We start from the raw sequence: 26,417 nt of genomic DNA, 5'->3' as shown, positions 1-26,417 counted from the left end.
TGCAGCCCCATCCTTGTCCCCCACCTTCGTTCAAAACAGCCTTCTCTTTGTTTTTATTTACTCGCGAGTGTGTTTGTGTGTGTGTGTGTCTGTCTGTCACGATAAACTCAGGATTCAGTGGAGACTTTGTAAAACGAGGCTACAGAGAGTGGTGCCCCGGTAAAACCCCCACTGCTGCATATAACTCTAGGCTTCGGGTCCCAGCTGCCCGAGCATGGCACAAATGTCAGTCACAGTCTCTGCAGGCTGGTGTCCCAAGTACAGAGAGTAATTGCTGACGTGGGCTCACAGGTTCTAAACACCCCTGCACACTTCCATGTTCTGTAAGGTTACCATAAAATGTCTCTGGACAATTGTTATGTACAGTGTCTAAAATCCATATGGAATTGGAAGGGACCCGGAATAGCAAAAAACATCCTAAAAAAGTAGGAAGACTCACATACCCGTTTGTCAAAACTTAGTACAAAGCAATGGTAATCAAGTCAGTGCCAGATACTGGCACGAGGATAGACTTATAAATCAGTGGAATAGAATTAAGAGTCCAGAAATAAACCTATACATCTGTGGTCAACTGATTTCAACAGGGGTGCCAAGACCATTCAGTGGAGGAAAGAAGAGTCTTTTCAGCAAATGGTGCTGGCACAGCTGGATACCCACATACAAAAGAATGAAGTTGGACCCCCTACCTCACACCATACACAAAATTAATTAAAAATGGATCAAAGACCTAAATGTAAGAGCTAAAACTATAAAATTCTTAGAAGAAAACATGGGTAAATCTGTATTACCTTGGATTTGACAAAGGATTTTTAAAAAATATTTATTTATTTACTTATTTTTGGCTGCATCAGGTCGTAGCTGTGGCATGCAGGATCTTTCGTTGTGGCACACAGGCTTCTCTCTAGTTGTGGCACACAGGCTTCTCTCTAGTTGTGGCACACAGGCTTCTCTCTAGTTGTGGCACACAGGCTTCTCTCTAGTTGTGGCACACAGGCTTCTCTCTAGTTGTGGCACACAGGCTCGAGAGACCATGGGCTCAGTAGTTGTGGTGCATGGGCTTAACTGCCCCACAGCATGTGAGATCTTAGTGTCCCAACCAGGGATCGATCCACGTCCCCTGGAAGGCAGATTCTTAACCACTGGACCCCCAAGGAAGTCCCAAAGGATTTTTAGATGTGGCACCAAAAGCAAGAGCAACAAAAGAAAAAAAAAGGTTAAGTTGGACTTCATCAAAATTTAAAACTTTCTGTGCTTCAAAAGACATCATCAAGGAAGTGAAAAGACAACCCATAAAATGGGAGAAAATATTTGCAAATTATATACTTGAAAAGGAATCTGAATCTAAAATATATAAAGAACTCTTAAAGCTGAATAAGAGGAAGACAAATAACCCAATTAAGAAATAAGCAGGGCTTCCCTGGTGGCACAGTGGTTGGGAGTCCGCCTGCCAATGCAGGGGACACGGGTTCGTGCCCCGGTCCGGGAAGATCCCACATGCCGCGGAGCGGCTGGGCCCATGGGCCATGGCCGCTGAGCCTGCGCGTCCGGAGCCTGTGCTCTGCAACCGGAGAGGCCACAGCAGTGAGAGGCCCACGTACCGCAAAAAAAAAAAAGAAAAAAAAAAAAAGAAGCAAAGGATCTGAATAGACATTTCTCCAAGGAAGATATACAAATGGCAACAAGCCCATGAGAAGATGTTTGGTATCACTAGTCATCAGGGAAATGCTAATCAAAACCACAGTGAGATGCCTCTTCACATACACCAGGATGGCTAGAATGAAAAAGTCAGGATACCCACAAGCACCGATGAGGAGGTGGAGAAACTGGAGCCCTCCAACACTGCTGGTGGGAATGCAGAGTCGTGCAGCTGCTTCAGTTCCTCAAAGAATTAAACGTGGAGTTACCATGTGACCCAGCAATTCCACTCCTAGCTACACACCCAAGAGAAACGACAACGTATGTCCACGCAAGGACTTACACAGATGGCCACCGCAGCACGATTCACAATTGCCGAAAGGTGGAAACAACTGATGAATGGATGAACAAATGTGTTATATTCAAAATTATTGGACCATAAAAAGGAATAAAGTACTGATAAATGCTACAACATAGATGAACCTTGAAAACATTATGCTGAGTGAGAGAAGCCAGTCATAAAGAACACATAATCTGATTCCATTCATGTGAAAGTCCAGAATAGGGAAACCTATAGTGATAGAAAGTAGATCAATGGTTGCTTCGGACTGGGGGTGGGGGGTGGAGGTATATGGGGTGAGAGCTAAAGGGTACTGGGTTTCTTTCTGAGGTGATAAGAACATTCTAAAATTGACCATGGGGATGGATGCACATATCTGTGGATATGCTAAAAATCTATACACTTCAAATGGCTGAATTGTATATAAAGTATATCTCAATAAAGCTGTTTCCAAAACGTAATGTGCAGAACAGTGTTTTTGGTATCTCTTTTGTGTAGGAAAGTGGGGAAGGGAAATATGAATGTACATACCTATTTTCTTATATTTAAAAATACATAAAACTAATAAAAATGATTAACTCTATAATTAAGCAAAGAACAAGAATGAAGAAGTAAGGGGAATGGAGAGGGAGGATAGGTATCTCTAAATGTACCTTTATAGATGTGACTTTAGAAATAAGAAAATGTTTTTTTAAATGACACCAAAAAAGAAAGCAATGCCTAAAATTTGAAAACAAACTGAAATAAAATTATTAACCATGCTGATGGCATAACCGCACAGGAAAAAAAAGCATCACTTCAAGTGATTTCTAAAACAGCATTCTAGGGACTTCCCTGGTGGTCCAGTGGGTAAGACTCCACGCTCCCAATGCAGGGGGCCCAGGTTCGATCCCTGGTTGGGGAATTAGATCCCACATGCATGCCGCAGCTAAGAAGTCTGCATGCCGAAGCTAAGAAGTCTGCATGCCGCAACTAAGAAGTCCACGTGCAGCAACTAAAGATCCCACGTGCCGCAACTAAGACCTGGCGCAGCCAAAATAAATAAATAAAACAGCATTCTGACTATTGACATCTAGTGGGATATAATCTAAGGATTAAAAGAATTGCCAAGAAATTTTAAGCTGTACTCAGTGATCTTAATGTCATTTCCAAACTATTACATGTACAGTGTGGGATAAAGAAAATAATTATGTTAATGCCACAAAGATTTTCAGCATGAAGTGATACAATATAAAAATCAAAGAAGTAAAACCCCTGATTTTATTTAATTCTGTTCATTTGAACTGGAAACATTGGAATGAACTCATAATTTGTTCATTTTTATTTTTTAAATCTAATTTCCTAGTTCTGTCTCCTGAAAAGACCTGGAGCACTGACACCACAGTAACAGTGAGCCCCTTGATCAGCCAGACTGTGGACTCTAGATACCATTCTCCACTAAAAGGAACCGGGGGGGAGTTCCCTGGTGGTCCAGTGGTTAGGACTCTATGCTCCCAATGCAGGGGGCCCAGGTTCGATCTCTGTTCAGGGAACTAGATCCCACATGCCACAACTAAAAAAAGATCCTGCATGCCACAACTAAAGATCCTGCACACAGCAATGAAGATCCCGCGTGCCGCAACTAAGACCCAGGGCAGCCAAATAAATAAATAAATATTTTTTAAATAAATAAATATATAGACTGGGGTCTTCAGAGAAATGGCTGATTCCAAGGCTGAAGCAGAACATGGACAAAATAAGCCCAGGACATGGGAATTCCCTGGGAGTCCAGTGGTTAGAACTCCGCCCTTTCACTGCCAAAGGCCCGGGTTCAATCCCTGGTTGGGGAACTAAGATTCCACAAACTGCATGGTACAGCCTAAAAAAAATTTTAAAAAAATCCTAGGACATACTTGTAAAAAAGCAAGCAGGCTTTCAAAAACAACTAGGATTGTGTCTAAAGGGCACAGGAGCCAACCTGAAGGGGCTCCCACTGGCCAAAGATGGGATAATCTGAGCATGAAGAAAGCTAATGACAGCAACAGACTGAAACCCATCAAATATATACAAGTCCACAAGGTCATAACAATGGTAAAAAAGAAAGAACAACGTATTGGTCAACTTTAGAGCTTGCTGGGGGACCAACTCACTCTGCAAGTGTACAAATAAAGGAAAAGAATGGAGCATTTACCTGGCCTTGCCTGTATGGGCTGTATTTTAGGGTGACCAAGGGGTGGGTGAAGGAAAGCAGGTCTTCAGAGGGGACTCCCCAGCTAGTGGAGGCAGAGAAGTGACAGATCACATTAGACATGACCCTAGTGAGAGATCAGGGATCTATATGACTTCTCAAGCCATCAGGTGCAGAGCCTAGGAGAACTTTACTCTGGATTAATCAGGCTGCCAACACTGAACCAGTGATCGATGCTCACGTCATGAAAGCCAGATGCGGAGACATCATATGTCTCCTGGTGTAGCCAAAGGGCACACAGCCACCTGTTGTGAAGCCAAAGCAAAGCAAAGACCATGTGAACCTGAATCCTATTAAGCCCCTTTCTCTTACTACCAGTTAACAGGAAACATGGGGAGGGGGCAAGTTAATGCCGTAAGTCAGACCCAGAGGATGGGAATTCCACGGGACAGATGACCTCATTTCTTCAATAAATACAGAGGGGAAGAAGGCTAAATTTATAGATGAAAAGAGACTCGAGATCCATCAAACTAAGGCAATGCGAATCTTTATGAATCTGAATTAGATGGGACCAACTGCAAGTAACATTTTTAAGATGATCAGGGAGATGTGAACGCGGACTCTGGCTTCTTGTGATACTAAGGAACTACTGTTAATTCTGTAATAATAGTATGTGCTTACGTGAAAACTCCTTAAGTCTTTGTGTATTAGATACTTGCTGACATATTTACAGGTGAAATGGTTTCTGTGAACTGCTTTGAAATTCTCCAACTAGAGAAAGAAAGGCAGATGGTAAGCTGGAAATAGATTAAACAAGATTGGCAAAATGTTAATAAACCTCCCCCCATGAGGCGGCTGCCGAGAAGGGGGGAAGGGGGAAGGGCTGGATCAGACGTGGAGGGGTTATTGGAAGTGGCGGCATATGCACGATTCTTATTCTTTTGTGTTTCTTAGTTTTTTAAGAGTTAAAAATGAAAACAGCTATCTTGCAAAGCTTTAAAAAAAAAAAAAAAAAAAAGGACAGTGGACTCTAAGGGGGGAGGGACAGGTCTGCCCCTCCCAGGCAGCGCCACTGACCACCCTGCCTCTAGCTCCAGCGTGCGGACGGCAGACAGCGGCCCAAGGGGCACAGACACCAGCACAGGGTGCTGCACACAGGCTGCCTGGGGCTGGGACCTGGCGACACACAGGTGGCTCGGGGACAGGCACTGGAGGATGAGGAGGGCTCTCAAGGGTTGGCCTCTGTGTTCCGAGTAGAAGAAACCCTGTGCGGCGGGGCAAAGTCAGCAGAAACGTGGGGCAGGGGGCACAGGCCAGGGCAGAGCGGGGAGTCTCTCCCAAAGACGACCAGACCGCAGCCATGATCTAAGCTGTGAGCCGAGGCGGCGGCTCAGCACCGAGAGCCCTCCCTCTCTCCCTCGAGGTAATGGGGTCAGGGCTGAGCACACTGAGGCCAGTCTTCTCACCTCTGCTCTCTGACCACCCCTAGGGCCCACTGGTGTTGGGGACGGCAACCTGGGAATGCTATCAGGCCTTCCTGTGGGGCCCTGAGACTAACTGCTTGTGGCTGTTCACAGATGCCCCTGGGAACTGCTCAGACAACCCCTGTCAGAACGGAGGCACCTGTGTGCCTGGTGAGGATGCCCACAGCTGTGACTGCACCCCGGGGTTCAAAGGCAGACACTGTGAGCTTGGTAAGTTTGGGGCCGCTCCCCTTGCCTGCTGGGGTCACTGGGGCTGGGGCCTGGCCTCTAGATGCTTGTGACGGCAGGCTCTGATGGGACCGCTGGCCCCAGGGTGGGTTCGCCACAAGGACCTCCAGCCATGAGATGCCAGGACAGGGGCCTGGCTACGGTGCCCCAGACCTCCAAGCGTCCAGGTAGGGAGGCTGGCAGGCAGTGAGCCGCCAGGCCTCCCACTGCCCCAAAGCGCCAGGGTGAAAGGTGCTGCCCAGATAACTGGGGGGTCTGGGACAGTCACAGGGACACAGCGACAGCCGCTCCACAGGGAGAGGAGGGAGGAGGGGGCTTTTCTCGCCTGGGGACCAAACAAGGCAGTGGGAGGGAAAAGGGCCACGGGCCTGCCTCAGACTTCTGGGCTGAGGACGAGAGGCTCATGGACAGAAGTTCCCACGCCAGCCACACAGCCCTGAGGCCTGCCAGACCCAGAGACTCCGACCAGCCCTGAGGGAAACCAGCCTGCAGGCTCCCAGGACCCCAACTCAGAGCAGCACCCACAGTCGCTGAGCAGCCCCGGGGACAGGGCCCCCAGGCCAGGAAGTGGCAGGGGCAGAACCCCGGACCTACAGTGGCTGCAGGAAGAGGGCAACCGTGGCCTTGAGCTCCTTGTAAGCGACGGCCCTTTTCCTCTGTGCCAGCAGCCTGTAGAAAGGTGCCCCAGCCCTGCACACGGCTGTTCTCGGAGACAAAGTCCTTTCCGGTCTGGGAAAGAGGCGTCTGTCACCACGTGTAAGTCCCTCTCCTCCGCCTTCACCATGTCTGTAGCATGTTCCTGACCCTGAAATGCTTCCACCCTGTCCTCACAGGCCCCTGAGGTCTAGTAGTCACAGCACGGAAAGGGCTTGCTTTGACCACCCACCCCCTCCATGCGACAAATTAGGAAACTGAAGCAAAAGGGCTGAAAACCTTGCCTAAGGCTGTGCAGCTGGGAGCAGAGCCACATGAGGTCTAGAAGCGGGATCCCCTGCTCCTGCCCTCGGGCCTTGCTTCCCCACGCCCTGGAGTGGCATCAGCCTCCCTTCCCTGGATGGCAGGGCACGCGGAGACTCCAGGAAGTGCCACTCCTCAGCACAGGAGACCTCGAGTCGTGGTTCTGCCGTGAGTTCCTGACACGGCCCTGGGCAAGGCACTCATGCCTCAGTTTCCCCATCTGTAAGACGGGCTGAGGAGGGAGTCTGCCGAGCCCACCTCTTCGGACCTTTCTTGCTAACACTCTGACTCCGTGGGTCATACTTACAACCTGCTTTGTCCACAAATACGGACGATCACCTCCCGTGTGCCAGGCATGGTTCGGAACACTCGGCACACATCAGCGAGCCGAACGGGCCAAAGTCTTGCCCTGGGAGTCCCGATGTTCTAGCTGAGGGAGACACAGTACACAAGAAGCACGAGTTTGTCCTGCAGTGTTTTAAATGGTGGCAAGCGCTAAAGGAGGATGGAAGAAAGGAATACACAGGGCCAGGAGAGCCAGGCCCGGGGGGCAGGAGGGGGTGGCAGCAGCATTCGGCAGGGTGTCAGGGGAAGCCTCATGGAGAAGGTGACATGACCAGACATGGGCGGGCGGAGATATCTGAGGGAAGAATGGCCCAGTCAGAGTGTACCTGTTGCCAAGGCCCTGAAATCAGGAGCCTGCCTGCCCGTCTAAGGAGCAGCAAGGCCAGCAGGGCTGAAGCCGAGTGAGCGAGGGGGCGTGGAGTGTGGGCCTTGGAGACCCTTGGAAGGACCTGCATGTGTCCTCTGTGAAGTGGGGAGCTACTGAAGGACACTGAGCTGAAGTGACACCTGACGTGTTTAAAGATCACTGGGATGGGATGTAGGAAGGCAAGACAGAAGGCTACACATGAGCCTGGACATGAAGCCAGCGTGACACGCAGCAGGGATACACCAGAGGCACTGAGCTGCACTGGGACTTGGGAACCCAGGTTTACAGGCCCCTGAACTTGGACCTTGTGGAATGGCACTCCGGACCCCTTGCACCTGCGTCTTCCGGCTGTGTTAGTTACACCGGTGCCTGGGGCGACCACCAAGTACCTGACTGGGAGAGCCCTGCACTTGCCCATAGCTTTCCACCCAGTGCTTTCCACCTACTGTATCTGAAAGGGACTTCCTTGTATTTAGCATTTGCGAGGGTCTTGCCATACAGCCAGTCTGACATCTCTGGTTTCTCTTGGAGTGTTTAGACCATTTACATGTTAACAAAATGACTGAAGTGACTGGGTTTAAATCTAACATATTGTTTTCCATCTGTCCCATCTTATCTTTGTTACTTTCTCTTTCCCTGCCTACTTCTGGATTATTTTTTAGGGTTCTATTTTACCTGTACTGTTGGCTCACTGATACACTTCTTTGGTTTATTTTCTTTAGTGGCTGCTCTGGGATTTAAAATATGCATCTTCAACTGATCACAATATACCTTGAATTACAACACAACTTCAGTATCATGGAAGACACGCAACAGCAAGCTTCTACTTCCCCTGTCACTGCCAGACGTTTTACTTCCACATATGCCATGAACCACACAGTGTGTTACTTTTGCTCTCAACAATCATCTTTTTAAAAAATTTTGGGAGTATAAAGTCTTTTGTAGTGACTTACACGTCTACCGTTTCCAGCGCTCTTCATGCCTTCATGCAGGTCTAAGATTCCATCTGGTACCATTTACCTTTGGCCTAAAGAGCTCACTGGAACATTTCCTATAGGGCAGGTCTGCTGGTGGTGAATTCTCTTAGCTTCTGTTTGTCTGAAAAGGCTTTTATTTCACCTTCATTTTCAAAAGACACATTTGCTGAACACAGAAGTTTTGGTTGATAATTGTGTTTTTTTCAAATTTCAGCACTTCAAAGAGGTCATTCCTTTGTCTTTTGGCTTGCAGTTTCAGATGGGAAAACTTCAGTCACTCTTATTCTTGTTCCTCTATATGTAACGTGGTCCCCATCACCTGTGGCTTGCTTTTACGTTTTCTCTTTATTACTGTTTTTTTTGGAAATTTAATTATGATGTGCTTTGGTAGGTTACGTACATGTGTTTTTACTCTCTGGAGTTTGTTAAGCTTCACCTCTGTGGTTTTAGCTTTCATCAAATTTGGAAAATTTTAGCCATTACTTCTTCAAACACTTTTTCTATGCATCCATTTCTCTCCTTCTTCTGGGACTCCAATTAAGCATGTATTAGACTGATACTGTCCCACAGGTCACTGAGGCTCTTTTCCTTTTTTTCACTCCTTTTTCTCTTTACTTTGTTTTGGATAGATTCTACTGCCATGCCTTCAATTTCACTGATCTTTTCTTCTGCAGTGTCTAACCTACCATTAATCCCATTCAGCAAAATTTTCATTTCAGATATTGTGATTTTTTGTTTGTTTTGTTTTGCTTTGGCTGTGTTGGGTCTTTGTTGTTGCGCACAGGCTATCTCTAGCTGCGGCGAGCGGGGCTACTCTTTGTTGCGGTGCACGGGCTTCTCACTGTGGTGGCTTCTCTTGTCGCGGAGCACGGGCTCTAGGTGTGCAGACTTCAGTAGTTGTGGCTCGTGGGCTCTAGAGCGCAGGCTCAGTAGTTGTGGCACACGGGCTTAGCTACTCCACAGCATGTGGGACCTTCCCAGACCAGGGATTGAACCTGTGTCCCCTGCATTGGCAGGCGGATTCTTAACCACGTGCCACCAGGGGAGTCCCAGATACTGTGTTTTATCATCTCCAGAAGTTCCATCTAGTTCTTTCTTTGAGCCTCCACTTCTCTCATTATGTTTATATTTTCCTTTACATCACTGAACGTGTACAGCAAATTTATAACAGATGTCTGCTATTTCAGTCATTGCTCTCATTTCTGGGTGTTTTTCTGTTCAATTTTTTTTCCTGTTGATGGGTCACATTTTCTTGATTCTTTGTATGACTGATACTCTTGTAATTTTTTTGTTGGGATGTTAGACATTATAAACTTTATGGTACAGACTGTTGGAAATTTTTTTTTGGCATTCTTTTCAAGAATGTTTTTGTTTTATTTTTGTTTTTAACTTTTTTATTGAAGTAAAGTTGATTTACAATATTGCATTAGTTTCACGTGCACAGCATAGTGATTCAGTTTTCTGGGTTTTTTGGTTTGGTTTTTTGTTTTGCAGATTATATTCCACTACAGGCTATTACAAGATATTGGGTATAATTTCCTGCGCTATACAGTAAATCCCTGTTGCTTAACTATTTTATGTATAGTAGTTTGTATCTGTTAATCCCATACTCCTAATTTATCCCTCCCCCTGCCACCTCTCCCCTTTGGTAACCGTAAGTTTTCTATGTCTGTGTGTCTGTTTCTGTTTGGTATATAGATCCATTTGTATTATTTTTTAGATTCCACATATAAATGATATCATATAGTATTTGTCTTTCTCTCACACTTCACTAAGCATAATATTCCCTAGGTCCATCCATGTTGCTGCAAATGGGAATATTTCATTCTTTTTTATGGCTGAGTAATATTCCATTGTATATATGTACCACAACCTCTTAAGCCAATCGTCTGTCGATGGGCACTTGGGTTGTTTCCAAGTCTTGGCTGTTATAAATAGTGCTGCTATGAACATTGGGGTGCATGTATCTTTTTGAATTATGTTTTCCTTTTTTCTGGATATATACGCAGGAGTGGGATAGCTAGATCACATGGTAACTCTATTTTTAGTATTTTTAAGGAACCTCCATACTGTTCTCCAAAGTGGCTGCACCAATTTACATTCCCACCAACAGTGTATGAAGGTTCCCTTTTTTCCAAACCCTCTCCAGCATTTATTATTTGTAGACGTTTTGATGATAGCAATTCTGATTGGTGTGAGGTGATACCTCATTGTGATTCTGATTTGCATTTCTCTAATAATTAGTGATGTTGAGCATGTTTTCATGTGCCTGTTAGCCATCCGTATGTCCTCTTTGGGAAAATGTTTATTTATGTCTTCTGCCCATTTTTAGATTGGGTTGTTTGTCTTTTTGTTGTTGAGCTGTATGAGCTGTTTGTATGTTTTGGAAATTAAGCTCTTGTTGGTCACATTGTTTGCAAATATTTTCTCCCATTCCGTAGGTTGTCTTTTTGTTTCGTTGAGTTTCCTTTGCTGTGCAAAAGGTTTTAAGTTTGACTAGGTCCCATTTGTTTATTTTTGCTTTTATTTCTTTTGCCTTGGGAAACTGATCTAAGAAAATACCGCTACAATTTATGTGAAAGATCGTTTTGCCTATGTCCTCTTCTACGGGTTTTATGGTGTCACATCTTAAGTTTAGGTCTTTAGACCTTTCTGAGTTTGTTTTTGTATGTGGTGTGAGGGAATGTTCTAATTTCAATGATTTACATGTAACTGTCCAGCTTCCCCAACACCACTTGTTAAAGAGACTGTCTTTTCACCATTGTATATTCTTGCCTCCTTTTTCATAGACTAACTGACCATAGGTGTATGGGTTTATTTCTGGGCTCTCTATTCTGTTCCATTGATCTGTATGTCTGGTTTTGTGCCAATACTACACTGTTTCGATTACCATAGTTTTGTAGTACAGTTTGAAGTCTGGAAGGGTTATACCTCCAGCTTTGTTCATTTTTCTCAGGATTGCTTGGCAATCTGTGGTCTTTTGTGTTTCCATATAAACTTCAAGACTATTTGTTCTAGTTCTGTGACAAATGTCATAGCTGTGTTGATAAGGATTGCATTAAATCTGTAGATTGCTTTGGATAGTATAGCCATTTTAATAATATTAATTCTTCCAATCCAAGAGCACGGGATATCTTTCCATGTCTTTGAATCATCTTCAGTTCCCTTTATCAATGTTTTAGTTTTCAGCATGTAGGTATTTCACCTCCTTGGTTAAGTTTATTCCTAGAGCTTTCTAAAAACGTGATTTTAAGCAGGATTTTTTTTTTTTTACTTTCTTTCTGATGTTTCATTATTAGTGTAAAGAAGTGCAACAGACTTCTGTGTATTAATCTTGCATCCTGCTACCTTGCTGTATTTACTAGCCCTAACAGTTTGTGTGTGGCGACTTCAGTGTTCTCTAGTGTCGCGCCATCTGCAAATAGTGACAGTTCTACCTCCTCCCTCCCAGTTTAGAAACCTTTGACTTCTTCTTCTCATCTGACTGCTGTGCCTAGGATTTCCAGTACTACGTTGAACAGAAGTGGTGAGAGTGAGCATCCTTGTCCTGTTCCTTTGTTTTACTTTTGGTTTTTGGTTTTTTGCAAGGCAGTTTAGATGGATCCTTTTGAGGCCTGTTTTAGGGTGGCTTTAGCATAGGCTTTATTCTGGGGTTAATTATGCCCCACTTTTAAGGCAAGGCCTTTCTCCTTTCTGGGGTTTCTATTTCTCTGGAACAGCCTATTAATCAAGATCTCCCCACTCTGGCTCTGGGAACTGTCCAGCTCCTCAGTAGTTCCTTGTTGCCCATCTTTATTCACCCTATGCACACACAGCTTAATTTTCAAGGGGACCGCCCCCTCCAGATTTCTGGAGCTCTTCCTCTGCATAGCTCCCTCCTCTCCGTACTCTGACCCACAAATTTTAGCTTCCTCTGCCTCCCCAACTCCAATCTCTGTTTTGCCCACTCAGTGTAACCACTGCTTGGAGTCTCCCTAACCCACAACACAGTCCGAAAAGTGCCTCCAGGCTGAATTCCAGGACCATCCCAGAGCTCATCTTGCTCCCCTTCTCTCTGGGTTACCGTTTTGCACTGTCATTTTTCTAACATCTGAAAAGACTTACTTCCTGGATCTTGACCAGTTGTTCACATGTGGAAGTTAATTCCAGATCCTCTTACTGCCTGATGGCTGGCAATGGAAGTCTTAGCTAAGGCTTTAGACCCTAAGGACTCTCCTAGACTAAGCTCATGAGTTTTACCCATTGAACTCCCTGGATCTCTTTCAAACAGCTCCGATGTTTAAAAAGCTTTACCAAGAGTCAAACACTTTCTCATTCGTTATTCTCTACAAACATGTGACAGAGGCAGTATAAGCAATCCCATCTCATGTGAAACAGAGGCTTCAGTTCCAGAGACGTGCTCAGAGTACACTAGTTAATAAGTGGGAGGCAGGGCTAGGAGCCAGGTCTCCTGTCCCACACCGCCCGTGTCTAATGCCTGCATCTCCAAGGCTTCTCAAACGTCTCCATCAACTGCCCATAAGAGTGCAGTCACATTGTCTCAAGGCTTCGGAGCCAAGTAGCCTGTCTCAAGCAAGACATGTCTTTGAAATAGCACATTTTTAAAAAAATATTTATTTATTTTTTGGCTGCATTGGGTCTTAGTTGGGGCACTGGGGATCTTTCATTGTGGCGCGCGGGCTCTTCATTGCAGTGCATAGGCTTTTTTCCAGTTGTGGTGCATGGGCTCATTCATTACTTGCGGCACGCGGGCTCACCAGTCGTGGCGCGTGGGCTCCAGAATGCATGGGCTCTGTAGTTGCAGAGCACGGGCTCAGCTGCCCTGCGGCATGTGGGATCTTAGTTCCCCGACCAGGGACGGAACCGGAGTCCCCTGCGTTGCAAGACGGATTCTAAACCACTGAACCACCAGGGAAGTCCCAGCACACTTTATCTCTTACTATATATCACTTTGTCAACACTCATCATAATGTACACTTAAAATGAGTGTATCTTATTTTACATAAATCATACCTTGATAAAGTCATTGTTTTCAATTACATGATTTTTATGTTGGACATTTTAATACATCCACAGGAGGTAAAGTTTTATCAGGAGAATAATAGCCTTTCCTCAGACACCTGTACAGCTACCTGTAGGTTTGTGTAGCCTAGGTGAAGGGGCTGGGCAACACTCTGCTCAGTTTCCGGCTTCACTGAGCTTTCTTGTGACGCAGGTATAAAAGAGTCTACAAAGTGCATCCAGACACCTGTTTCAAAGAGAGCTGTGAGAGCACGCGCGCCAGGACCCCAGACAGGTGCGTCCCAGGGAGGAGGCCCGTGCTGTGCCCTGCAGGTGGCCACAGGGTAACAGGGCCAGGGTGGCCGTCGTGACTGGGGCTGTGGGATGCCACAGGCCCACGGCTGAGCCAGGTTGCCAGGATGTGCAGCCCGGCTATGCTAAGGAACTGTGTGCCCATATGTGTACATGTGAGCGCACACAGATGGGTATAGCTGGGCATGGTGGATGCTGGTAGGGGTCACAGAGTGGGTGCTGGGGAGGTTACAATGGTGGGTGCTGGGAAGGTCACAGGGCAGGTGCTGGAGGGAGGCTGAGTGGTGGTGCTGCGGGGGGGGGGTCACTCTGGTTATGCACGTTCACACAGTATCTGGCACTAGTATTGGGAAGTGTTACTGACAGGTCCAATTATATAAATACAGTAAATCTCTATTTACTTTTTATTTACTCTCACCCAGGTTCTTTCCCCAAAGGGTTCAAGGTAGTCACAGAATTATTATATAATGCACTGCCTGAGTACAGACAGCAGAGTCCAAACCTCAGTCACATTCTCCATAGACCAGTCACCACATGCACTGGGTCTTGCGTTTCTGAGTCAAGGAAAAACCCACCCTACTGCCTTACCCAAGCGCATCACCTGTCTCCCATCACCCATCCTCCACACTCCCTCTCACTCTCCATGAATCACACCCAGCCAGGTAGCCTTCCTCATCACTCCACGACTCCCACCCCAAGCCAGGTGGGCACACACAGACTCAAACGTTCATCTCTGTGTCAGTGTCTCACTACCACACTCCCCAAACTGGAACACATGTGACCTACAGACAAGGCAGGATCACAGCAGGCAGCCTGGGCCAAGGAAGCTGCAGAGTTACAGGGACACAGGTTTCTTTTTAATAAACCACATTTCTCTAATTATTTCAGGAAACAAAGTAACAGTCCTACACTGAAGAAATCTTAAGGTACGTTCCCACAGCCAGCAGAGCTGCTGGGAAGTCTGAGGGACATCGCCCCAGCACTCGGCCCTCAGGAGGGCTGCTGTCTCCTTGTGGAGCCCTGAGAAGAAAGCTCAGTGTGTGCTCTGTGTCATAAACTCAGACCAGAAGGTTTCAGAACTTCCTAAGGGGGTTAAAATGGGTGAGAAAAATAATACCTAAGGAAGGCCTCCCAATAGACATAAACTTGGTCTGATACATCGAATCCCACTCTATCTCAATGGGCAGAGAAACCCCTTCCCCAGTCATCAGCAATGGCAATGGAGGGGGCGGGTGAGCTCTTAGAGAGGCCGAAGACCACCTGCACCCAGAGGGAGGTGGGACTGACAGGGGCTGCTGGGAGGGCAGGTGAGGGGGGACAGTGGGAGGGGCCTGGGATGCCAGAAGGCAGAGGAATTCTAGGAGTGCTTTCCAGACCCTGTAAATGGCAGTCCACTGAGAAAGGGTGTGCGGCCTTGGTCACGTAACTTTGGGTAAGTCCTGAGACTCTCTCACTGGGAGAGTGCCAATGAACACAGGCCTCCTGAGCATTCAGAAACCCTGAAATGAAAGAAACTTTCTAACGCTGTTCTTGTTTAATCCAGCATTTCCCGACCTCTGTGGCAAGTCAGCCCCATGTGACTCCTACCCCCTCACACGCACACTCTGTGGAAACCTTCACGATAATTTGGAAGATACTAGGCTAAGCCACAGAGACCCATCCACAGCCCAACACAATTTCTTATCAACATGACGCACTGGGAATGAAAGAGGTATTCTGGCTGACCCAGGACAGCTCACCACTCAAGCTCCATAAAGGAGCCTAGAAGCCCATCTTCCTGGTGGTGTAGGAGAGGAGTGAGACTCCTGGGTACCAAGCAGCTTCACAAACAGGCTACATTTTTTTATATGGCTGAGGAGATGAAGAAGAAATGTTACTCAGAGACCTTTATAAACAACCAGAAGCAAAAGAGCTTCGCAGGTATAGGCTGACACTAAAGCAGAATGTTCACCAACCAAGCAGGGAAAGCAGAGGCTGGGACCCACGGGCTGGGCAGCGGCACGTGAGCGAGAACGTGTGACCTCAGGCGTTCAGTTCCCATCAAAAGTCTCTGCATTCAGGTCCCACCTACTCAAAGGCATCACTCCCCCCCCCCACCACGTACCCAAAACATGCACTCCAAGGCTTGCAAGCAATTCACCACCCACAGATATAACTGGGGTGTGAAACTTTTATATTGCAATAAGTCATCTGAAAGATTTTATATATATATATATATATATATTTTTTTTTTTTTTTTTTTTTTTTGAGGTACGCGGGCCTCTCACCGCTGTGGCCTCTCCTGTTGTGGAGCACAGGCTCCGGACGTGCAGGCTCAGCGGCCATGGCTCATGGGCCCAGCCACTCCACGGCATGTGGGATCCTCCCGGACCGGGGCACGATCCCGTGTCCCCTGCGTCGGCAGGCGGACTCTCAACCACTGCGCCGCCAGGGAAGCCCAATATATATATTTTTAAACTCATTCAATGAATCCATTTCTATAAAAACACATCAGAAACCCTCAACTGTTAAATTATCAAATACTGGCTTTTAGGATACCCATTCTTCAGACAATGGAGAAAACACAAATAAGCAGGAAACATTCACACACACACACACACACACACACACACACAAAGAGCAAAGTGCAAGAATTCATTTCAGTCAAGAGAGACCAGGGACAGCCCATATGCCTTCAGAGAAAAGATCCAAGGTGGCACCAAATGAAGAGGGTTGCAGCCTGCAGATTTCAAATTGAAGCTGCAGTGCTGCCCACATGTCCCCACCACTGGGGGGTATAGTCAGTCCTCCACGAGCCTGCCCCCCAGCACCCACTGCCATGTCACAGGGAACAAACTTCACAGTTCTGACGTGGCAAGCTCTTCAGGTACTCCGGGGGTAGCAACCTGGGAGCCGCCGCTGTAAAGAGGAATGGGTACCACCACCATCCTCCTCACGCCCCGGTCTGTTTTCTCTTCTAAGGATCAGGATGCTCTTGTTAACGCTCCATCAACCTCACGAGTTTCTAAAGCCCAGGAAGACGAGGTCTAAAATTGGATTGAAAACAAGGTCCTGGCTGGAGTCGGTGCCCTGAGTGGCTTCTCTCCTCTGGCCTCTGGAAGACAGACGGCCAGGCCAGGCAAGCACCAGCCACCTCCTTGCCCAGCCACGACCAGGGAGACCTCCGGGACAGAACCCACATCTGACATAGCCCAGGCTGCAGTCTTCTAGGAAGCAGTCTGCGCCACGGTGAATGCGCACCCACGGCACACACGTTAGCCCTGGATGGCAAGGCTGTCCACCAGGAATGCTTTTGCAACCTTCAGAAACCAGTTCTCAGATTCCGAAGTCAGAGACAGAGTTCTCCCTTTGAGAGCTAGCAACAAAACTGAGGAACTGCTCTCAACAGCTTCCAAAGCAGAGATGGTGGGGCTGGGAGGAAGGGGCAGAGGTGAGGCCACACTGGAAGCACTTGGCCCGGCTCTCCTCCGCCAGCAGATTATTTATGCTGACCGTTCGCAGGCTACGCTCCATCATATGGACCAGCTGACTCTGAGAGAGAAAATGATAACACTAAGACGGAGTTTAAACACTTTTTACCTACAACCTTTTCTGCAAAGGTCAGACGGTATTCCTGGCTTTGAGGACCCTATGGTCTCTGTGGCAATGACTCAGCTCTGCAGTGGTAGCACAAATGCAGCCAACAGACGTGTGACTGACCAGGCGTGGCTGGGTTCCAATAAAACTTTATTTACAAAAACAGGCAGGGCCGAGTTGGCCCATGCACCACACTGGGTTAACCCCTGGTCTTCGAGGTCATAGGCTTTGGCCTCTCCCCTGGATGACAAGTCCCACCAAGGCACCAAAGACCTCAAGGGTTTCATGGAAACCTCAAGGGTTTCAGACCCCACTTGGAAAGCCAAGGCAGCACCTCTACCAAGTACAGCGAGGGCTCCTCCCACAAGCCTGAATGCGATGCTGGTTAGGGTTTCTCTTAGTCCAGGACTCAAATAACGCTGTGTGGGGCTCTCAGGTAGTAAGCACCGTGTTCCACACGCTCCTCCTTCACACACAGATCGCCGCGTCATCCTGCCACCCCTGCTCTCTAGCACGCTTCTAAGCAGCGCTTGCTTCTCCCTGCAAATGAGCTGAAAACCAAACAAGCCAACCCCACCTCTAGTGTGCTGAACATTTTAGCAGCTGACCCAAACTGGAACTCAAGCCCCCGTGCATCTTCCACTGACTCTGCCCTGAGTCGGCATCACAGCCACAGAAAGGGGCTCTTCCTTTCATCTTTTATAAAAAAGTTTTTTTTACAGAGTTATATTTTAGGCTTTTTATTTTTATTAAAGTTTTGTGTGCATATGTCTGTGTATTATGCATTCTGTCATTTTCAGCAAGGAGGAATAGTCATTTCGAGAAGTCTCTACTGTACTCCAGAAGGTCCCCAGTCTCCAAGGCCCACCTGGAGAAGACGGCTGAGTGCAGTCCAGGGGCTCTGACACTGGGAGAATCGAGAGAAAACCACATACGTAAACACGTACTGCTGACCTGTGCTCTGGCACTGGGACCTGTCACTGTGCATCTGTGTAGGCTACGGCGTCACGAGCAAACAGCAAGATCAAGTGATATCACTGGAAAGAAGACAAAACCCTCTACTGCCATGTCAATAACCTCAAGCCCCTCAGCCACGAGGCAAATGTAACGTGTTCCAGTCTTTAGCTTAGAAGCCCTTGTTTCTACAAGAAACAGTCTACTGAATCCTGAGCTTGGTGCTGTGTTTTCTTATGATTAACCCATTTTGATGTTTTATAAGTTAAACATCTAGTAAAAGACTTCCTGATGCTAAAGGAATTATAATTCATCCTTGAAACATTACAAGTGAGCCACTGCTTTTTTCCACATGGCTCCTTCTTAAAACTCTAACGTCTTCCTTGGAGATACTCAAGGTCCACCCCAAAAATTAGCAAAAATGGAATCAAAAAATTGCCAGGGGCATGCACATTTCTGTGTCGGGAAGAAAGGAGCGATCCTGAGTTGCCGAGTTAGCCTTGTGCTAATCAAAACTTGGATCAACTAACCACGTAATCAAGCTTAGATTTAATACTCTGTTAGTCCCGACTGGAGGGCACAAGAGCAACACCCTAGGTTCCAGGGATCGTGCCGGCCACCCGGAGACCACAAAACACAAGAGTAAATGAAAAATGAAATCTCTTTACTTTCAAATCATTCTGCCCATGGCTAAGAAAGACAGTAAAGACAAAACCTCCCTTTTCCCCTTGCACAAGGACTGACGTGGGTGCAAATGAGAAAAGCTATGCGGTACCCTGCTGCTCACCCACCAGCCACACCAACAGGCAAGGGCTCCACCCGGTGTCAGCCAACCTCCAGCACCTTCCCTGGGCTGGAACTCCTGCCACTGGCCAACAACTGCCACCGATGTCGGACTCACGTGTGGAGGGACTCACTGAGCTACTGTTCTTTTGCAAAAAAATGTCTTTCTCTTTGCAGTCATGCTCGAATATGAGCCTGGAGAAAGCAAAAGCATCTACACCTCAGTAAATGCAGCTCAAATCTACCCACAATACAACACAGCTCAAATCTACCAAGAGAATCCCAGTACAGAGGAGAAAGGAACTCTCTTTAAAAATCAGCTATTTACTTTACTTTTAAATAAAAGAGAAACAAATGTAAGCCCATTTAAAATCTTAAGTCCTCACGAATCAACACGGTCGCGTTTTGCTAAATGGGGCCTTAGAGCAGTGTCTGAGCCTTGGCACTGCTATCTTTGGGCTGGCTCACCCTGTCGTGGGCCTGTCCTGTGACTGTAGGATGTTTAGAAGCAGCCCTGGCCTCGACCTACTAGACCCCAGTAGACCCCAACTGCACACCCTCCTGGTCCTAACAACCAGATGGGAAATGTCCCCAGATGTTGCTAGGTGTTCCCTGTTGTCAAGATCACCCCCAGGTGAGAACTGCCACCTGACAGGACTTACGTGGTCTCTGCAAGAAAAGCGAGGCCAAGCACCAGCAGTCTCGTGTGTAGCTGTTAAAACGCTGTAAAGACCTGAGTTTTGGGCACATCACCAAAAATGTCTTCTGCAGCATCAGTCCTGTGCCAGCTCCCCCCAAGAAAGGAACCTCCAGAACCTTCTAGGAATCCCATCTTCCCACCCCTCGCAGAGCTCACGCCATCAGGGCTGCACCTCTACCTCAGAGATGACCCCTGGCTTACATCCAAGCCCATTCCCCAACCCCAACTCTTCAAGTCACTCCTCAGACCCACCGGCCTCCCCAAGGGGCCTTCCGCCACCTCTGGTGTCACGGAGAGCTCCCTGAAACGAAACCAAGCCCAGACCTGTGGCCCTGGCTCCAGGTCAGAACTCCACGGACGCCAGAGACGTCAGGCCTGGACGCAACCCCCTGGGCCTGAGCTGGCGTGAAAGCAAACTCCGCCGGTGGTCAGAGTCAGGGCCCGCTCTTCACAAAGATGCAAAAAGCGCCCTCCCCGCATTGCTGGCGTTAAGAAGCTGTGCAGAACAAAACCATACATCACTAATCAACTTCCTTTTACTCTGCTGTACAATGACTGCAATTACAAAACCATAAGCTATTTTTGAACTGAAAACCTGAGTATTTTTGTGGAAAAGCTGCTCCTTGTTTTCATAAAATAAAGTGCTGTGATAACCTAAAAGCTCGCTGTCTTCTCAGAACTCTGTCTTTGTCACGAGGAGGATGTAAAATGACTCCTGAACCAGAAGAAACATCCCCCACTGTCACGGGACTGTCACCAACACAGATGGGAGAGAAAAAGTAAGACCGAACGTCGATGCGTCGAGGCCCCCCCACGATTTAGAGGCTCAAAGTCAGCCTTTGACTCAGGATGGAACAGGGCCCCCCCCGAACCTGGTGGCAGATCAAACCAATGCATCCGCTTCTTAGTCTACTTCTCAGGTGGTTTCCAATTAATTTTTTATCAAAAGACCAGTTTGAGAATGAAAAATAACCTGAGAAGATCCAAGTGAAGTTCCCAAAAGCCTTGAGGAAACTACAGTACCCTCCGATCCGTCTGGGCTTCTCTGCACTCCAGTCCGACCGTCACGGCCCCGCCTCCTCCGGGCTTCCGGCATCAGCCATTCGGCCCTCAGACTCCTCCTCCTCCCGGGCCAAGAGTTCCTTAAAAACCCCAAACTCCTCAGCAGAAGAACAGGCTGTCTTGGCCAGAAACTCAGCTTCTGAAACCCTGAGGATGTCCTTGAGTAAAGGGTTGGGGACCAGCGTCTGCCCCTTCTTGTCGGGGGTCTGGTACCGGCCCAGGCGCTCCAGGAACACGTGCCTCTCCTTGGTCTTGGTCATGGAGTACTGCAGGAAGTCGGTCTTCACCACGTCCACATGTTTAATCCCCATCCTGAAATAGGCATACTGGAGACACAGCATGGTTAGGAAGCGCAGCTGCAGAAAGCTTTGTAGGCTCCTAAGGCACAGTGAACTGAACTGTCCAAAAGCACTGGGAGAGACCTGCCTCACTAGCGATGGCAGAACACTACGATCCCGACACCTGCGTGATGGCTTTCAAAGCATTTTCAAATTCATATCGAGAAAAATGCAGCAGAAAATAAAGGGCAGGAGGGAGAAATTAAGTTCTATTTTTCTTCATGGGGTAAGGAAAACTATGAGTATGGAAAAAATAGGCAAAAAATTCAGAAAACATCTAGGATTTGACCTAAGCCATCATAATTGTTACCAAAAAATTAGGACACCCTTCACAATTATGTTTCTAAGATCAACATGCAAAATAGGTTCTAAAGATAGGAAGGTTCTAGCTATTTTTAAATTAAGTATTTTAAGCAGAGGCCTCATTAGGATTCTAAGAATAGGCCTGGGTCATCCGTTATTAATGGCAGAAAAGTTGCAAAAGAGGTTTTTTTACCTGTAGTAAAGAAGTGAAGAACGAAAACCGAACTCTCTTTGGCTGGTGCAAGCAAAGAGGGTCTAGGCCTTTCACCTCATCCACTCGCCCCCGCGAGTCAGCTAACCCTGACTACACTCGAAAACTTGCTGTTACTAATCACGCCACCAGGAATTCTCACCTGGAATTTGTATTCCAGTTCACCAGGGTCCTCCCGAAGAACACAGGGGCATCTGTGCAAAATCTCGGTGACTTGCTTTACCGTGAAAAGGCACTTCTCCTTGAGAACCCCGACGATGCTCTCAATGTCCCGCTGACGCATGGTGAAAATTTCAGGGCAACAGTAAAGCACCCGCTTTAATTTCCCTGAAGAATGTAAAAAAGGGCAAGTACATAATTTTAGGATATTCCAGAAGCCCAAGTGGCCAACCACACCCAATACAAGCCAGCATTTAAAAAACAAACAAGGATGCTCTCCTCCACAGAAGGAGTGCCAGCTTCAGATAACGTCTTCCCAGAAGCGTCGTGGAAATGGGATGGGCCAGAATGAGACATCTCCCCACTGACTCCCTCTCACTTCTCAGACTCGCCAACCCTCCCTCCTGGTATCAAGAGGCCTCTTTCTGGCCTCACAGCTGAAAGGCACCTACTTCATATTCTAGGTCTCCTCTTGCCCTTCTCACCTAGAAAAGCCTTTCACAGGGATTTACTGGAAAGCTCAGACAGTAAGATGGGATAGTAGCTTCCCCCATGTCAGGGCTTTGGGTTCATGTTTCCTTCTATGATAAAATAGCCCTTGAAATATTCACAACCAACATTCTTAAGACCTAGGAGCCTGAACTCAATGAAAGGGCGTTCCGCTATAATAGTTAATGTAATAACCACAAGAATCATGACGCACAACCAGAGACTGGTGATCTCCTGGTTAGTGGGTGACCATATATTTTATCCACACTAAGGTGCTTCTCAGTGAAAGAGTCCCTATTAGTAACTGCATTAGGATAACTGGTATAAACTGAGACTCTCCCAGGCAAATTAGGGCATATGGTCTTCCTACAGGTAACTGAGTAAAATTTAGTACCTAGAAACTTAGAACAACTTATTTAAACTGTTAATTAAAATCTTCCTAACAGGTGAGTCAGTCAGTGTCTTGATAAAACGTGTCAGGAATGAATTTCAGGAATTTAGTCTTCATCTTTGAAGCTTAAGGCCACGCTGAGCTGAGCTTGTTAATTTATTGATATAACCGCTGCATGTAAGGTGCTAAGATTAGCTTTTTAGATTATACTGCGATAGGTAATCTGTTAAGAGAAACACACACCACTATCTGTTTGTTTGTTTGTTTGTTTTGTTTTGTTTTGTTTTTTGCGGTACGCGGGCCTCTCACTGTTGTGGCCTCTCCCGAGGAGCACAGGCTCCGGACACGCAGGCTCAGCGGCTATGGCTCACGGGCCCAGCCGCTCCGCGGCATGTGGGATCCTCCCGGACCGGGGCACGAACCCGTGTCCCCTGCATCGGCAGGCGGACTCTCAACCACTGCGCCACCAGGGAAGCCCCACACCACTATCTTTTGCTCATTTTCTAGAGAAGGAGACCGTAAAGATCCTCTGAAATCTGAATTCCCAAACCTTTTCTCCCCCTCCCCCACCCGACAATATTTTACCAGCAAGAGGCAAGAATAAACAGAAGAGTGGCATTCCTCTGGTCAAAGCGGGCAGGGGTCCTAGGAGTTGCTCATGCCACCCCCCGCCCCCCAGAAGGCCCGTAAGGAGATCCAGTGAACTTCTAGGGCTCCCGGGGCACGAATCCTGTGGGGGTGGGGATGGTGGCTCTTTTTGCCTTCACTCCACCAGTGTCCCAGGAATCTGGGCAGATCTCACATTCCACAGTAAATCGAGACACCTGACTGGAATCCAAGCCTCTACAGGGAACTTTGTCTCTCTGGCTTCCCATCACACAGACACAGAGCACTAAGCCCACCCCAAGTCAGCTTGAGCATCAAAGGGCAACATACCTGCACATAAACCAACACCACGTGCCCAGCACCGTTCTAGATGCCAGAGCCCCTAGTGAACACGCCAGACACGAGCCTGGGTCGGTCACTCAGTCCCCCCTCCCTCCTGCAATGCCCTCTGCGGAGCTCATTCTGCTTCCTCACCTCCAAGCCAAATCACACATTCCTCTCAAAGGCCTTTCCCCCAGAAACCTCCCCAAATCTACCTCACCAGGCTATTCGTTCCCCATCTCTGACTCCTCAGCTCTCTATATAAAATCTACACCTTCTCATACCTTCTCCAAGCCCCAGCTTTCGCAGGTAACTGGAGCGCTTCTTCACGTGCATGACAGGCAGTTTCAGTAACTGGGGACTTTTCTTTAAGGCCACACACACAGGCTCTGGACTCAGACCCAGGAGTATTAATTCTGAAATGATATCCAGCAACTGCTGAGGGTGGGTGCCTGGCTGTATACTGAGCAGTTCGTTAACATGGACATCAGTGAAACCCATGTCCAGGAGGGAACTGACGACCTTCTCTCGCTCCACAGCCGTCCTCTGCTTCTCCAGGAGGCACTGAGTCAGCCCCGTCCTGTGCTCTGGTTCTTGCGTGTACTTCTGGGGTTCAACAGAGGGTGACTCCCCGAGGCCCCCCCCGCTGGAGACCGTTGTCAGTTTATGCAGCAAAAAAGCAGCCGTCCTCTTCTGTTCTCCAAGCCGAGTAGTCTGCCTAGCAATAAGGGACCAGGTGAGGGGGATCAGGCGGTGCCAATCCAAGACCTGTAAGACACAGCCCCCAAAGGGAATTAATTCCTCACCACTCCCACATAACAGACACCTCGGGATTTCTGAGGCAGGGTATTTAGTGCCTTGGTCCTACACAAACAGAAGTTTTTATAAGCAATCCGCAAAGTCATACCTGAACTTAAAAAGCCTACAGAGAAAGACGTTCACGTACAGAGAACAGAGAACTGCCGAAGCACAGAGATGAGCTGTTGCTGCTATAACTGAGGAGACACAGACAAGGGGGGACAGGGGAGAACTATCTCAACGCCACCAGGTAAAGTATGGGGGGGCGGGTTTCCTCCACCTTTTCAGTGCCTGGGGGGCCTGCAAATTTAACTGAAAGATTAGCAGGCAGAAAAAAACAATTTATATGCATATGGTGGCTCACAAGCGCTGGTTCCCTAAATGGCTAGAGTTGGGGGCTAACTTGAGCAAATGGGTGGTGGGCTCCTAGGCGAGCAAATGGGAGCCCAGGAAGTCTGTGATAATGTTTATGTAGATACACGTCGTTTTCCCTTTCTTTTTTCCTTCATGGCCGTAAAGCTCCCCAGGAGAAAGGATCTGTGGCGCCCTCGCTCCCAGAAAGTTCTGCTTTTAGCGTGATAAGGGCCGCCCCAAGAAGGCTTCTTTCTGTAGCTGCTAAATCTCAAATGTCTGTAACTTAAAGTAATTTCCGTGCCAACTCTGGGGGTCCAAGTTGGTACCCACACCTGAAAAATCTGGACCTCACATGAGTCTCCAGATTCACGTACTTAAATTCATTCCACAAAAGAAATCCTGGTAGCCTGCAAGCAAACTACTCCCGTTGACTTCAGAACTCTCCAGGGTTCAGGCTGGCGCGTAACGAACGAGGCCCACATCCCCAGGCACTCAACCGCCCTTCACGGCCCGTCCCAAAGCTTCCCCAGCGCCCTCGGCCGCCGCGCCCCCGCCAGCCAGGCAAGTCCACCCGCTCGCTGCTCCCGCCTCCCGCTCTCGCCCTGTCTGGGGTCCACTCGCGGGGTCGGCCCAGCGCCGGCGGGGTGAAAGTGGGATAAAGCCGCACTGACGGAGCGGAGAGCACCGCAGATCAGGGTGCGGCACCAGGTCGGCGTGCGCCGGCCTCTACGACCCGCCAGGAGCCCCTGCTCGCGGTTCCCCCTCACCTGCCGACCCAACGCAGCCATCGCGCGAACGCAACAGCAGCGCCGCTGACGCCGGAAGCAGCCGTCTCCCGGGTCCGCCGCTTCCGCCCTCCGGGTCCGCCGCTTCCGCCCTCCCCCTCGGCAGCGGGAAGGCGCGGGAAGCAGTTCCGCCCAGCCCTTGTCCGCAGGTGTCCGGTGCTGGGCCGGTTTCTGGGGCCTAGCGCCGCCCGCCGCCACCTTGGGCGCGGAGAGCGCGCCTTCTCTGCTTGGTGCCTCCGCTCCCCGGATTTCCGCTTTCTAGAGCTCTCGGCTAGCGCAACAAATGAACAGCTCCTTCCCCATACGTTCGCTTCTCATTACCTTAAAATTCCTCTTAAGCGTGGAGGTGAGAGGAAACCATAACCTCGCTCAAACCGGCCACCGCCTCGCGGTCCAGCAGTAACCTCCCCGGAGAAAGCAGGGTCTTTCCCAAGGCAGGTTCACGTTGAGGTAGAGACCGGGCGGTCTGAGTAAAAGGGAGCCGGTCCCAGATATAGTTATTTGGTGTGGAATCTGCATTCAATATGAATATTAGTGACAAGTTGAAATGGTAGTGGAGCGATCGGTTCAGGCATGCAAAATGGAGTCTGGCGGCCATGGAGGACCTGGTCTCAGCCACTCTCTGCACCGCTGAGAACGTGAGCTTTGAACTGTTCCAGACCCAGGGACACCCCCAGCCTATTCAGAACAGCACCTGACAGCGGCAACCTTCTGGTCTCAAGGTCTCCCTTTATAACCGTGCAACCATTTCAGGCCCCAACCAATCCTTATTTG

General features: G+C 48.2%; 2 protein-coding genes across 2 annotated transcripts in view; one reads left to right on the top strand and one right to left on the bottom strand.

The window, feature by feature from the left end:
* The window catches only part of SNED1 (sushi, nidogen and EGF like domains 1), a 94,015-nt gene extending 73,195 nt beyond the window's left edge, over positions 1-20,820 (top strand). The window contains exons 28-32 of the mRNA XM_022568184.3: positions 5,720-5,836; positions 6,523-6,610; positions 13,716-13,796; positions 14,702-14,739; positions 16,775-20,820. Coding sequence (XP_022423892.2) covers positions 5,720-5,836; positions 6,523-6,610; positions 13,716-13,796; positions 14,702-14,738 — 323 coding nt within the window. The 3' untranslated portion in view covers position 14,739; positions 16,775-20,820. The remainder of the gene's footprint in view (positions 1-5,719; positions 5,837-6,522; positions 6,611-13,715; positions 13,797-14,701; positions 14,740-16,774) is intronic.
* Positions 18,991-25,823, bottom strand: MTERF4 (mitochondrial transcription termination factor 4). The gene is made up of 4 exons (XM_022568186.3): positions 25,626-25,823; positions 23,991-24,474; positions 21,883-22,067; positions 18,991-21,214 (listed from the first exon to the last, which is right to left on the bottom strand). The coding sequence occupies exons 1-4, from the start codon at positions 25,644-25,646 to the stop codon at positions 20,891-20,893; spliced, it is 1,014 nt and encodes a 337-aa protein (XP_022423894.2). The 5' UTR covers positions 25,647-25,823; the 3' UTR covers positions 18,991-20,890.
* Between the last annotated feature and the right edge of the window lie 594 nt (positions 25,824-26,417).

The sequence above is a fragment of the Delphinapterus leucas genome, chromosome 8 (assembly GCF_059928025.1).
Source record: "Delphinapterus leucas isolate spDelLeu-1000000601 "Yukka" chromosome 8, BTC_Dleu_Yukka2, whole genome shotgun sequence".
Classification (NCBI taxonomy): domain Eukaryota; kingdom Metazoa; phylum Chordata; class Mammalia; order Artiodactyla; family Monodontidae; genus Delphinapterus; species Delphinapterus leucas.
Note: the sequence above shows the minus strand (reverse complement) of the source record. Positions and strands in the feature narration are given on the sequence as shown.

Coding starts and splice junctions, on each gene's coding strand:
- MTERF4 (XM_022568186.3), bottom strand. CDS start 25,646: ATGGCTGCGTTGGGTCGGCAG. Junction 24,475..25,625: donor TGGCTGCGTTGGGTCGGCAG/GTGAGGGGGAAC, acceptor TGTGTCTTACAG/GTCTTGGATTGGCACCGCCT. Junction 21,215..21,882: donor AACTGGAATACAAATTCCAG/GTGAGAATTCCT, acceptor CTGTGTCTCCAG/TATGCCTATTTCAGGATGGG.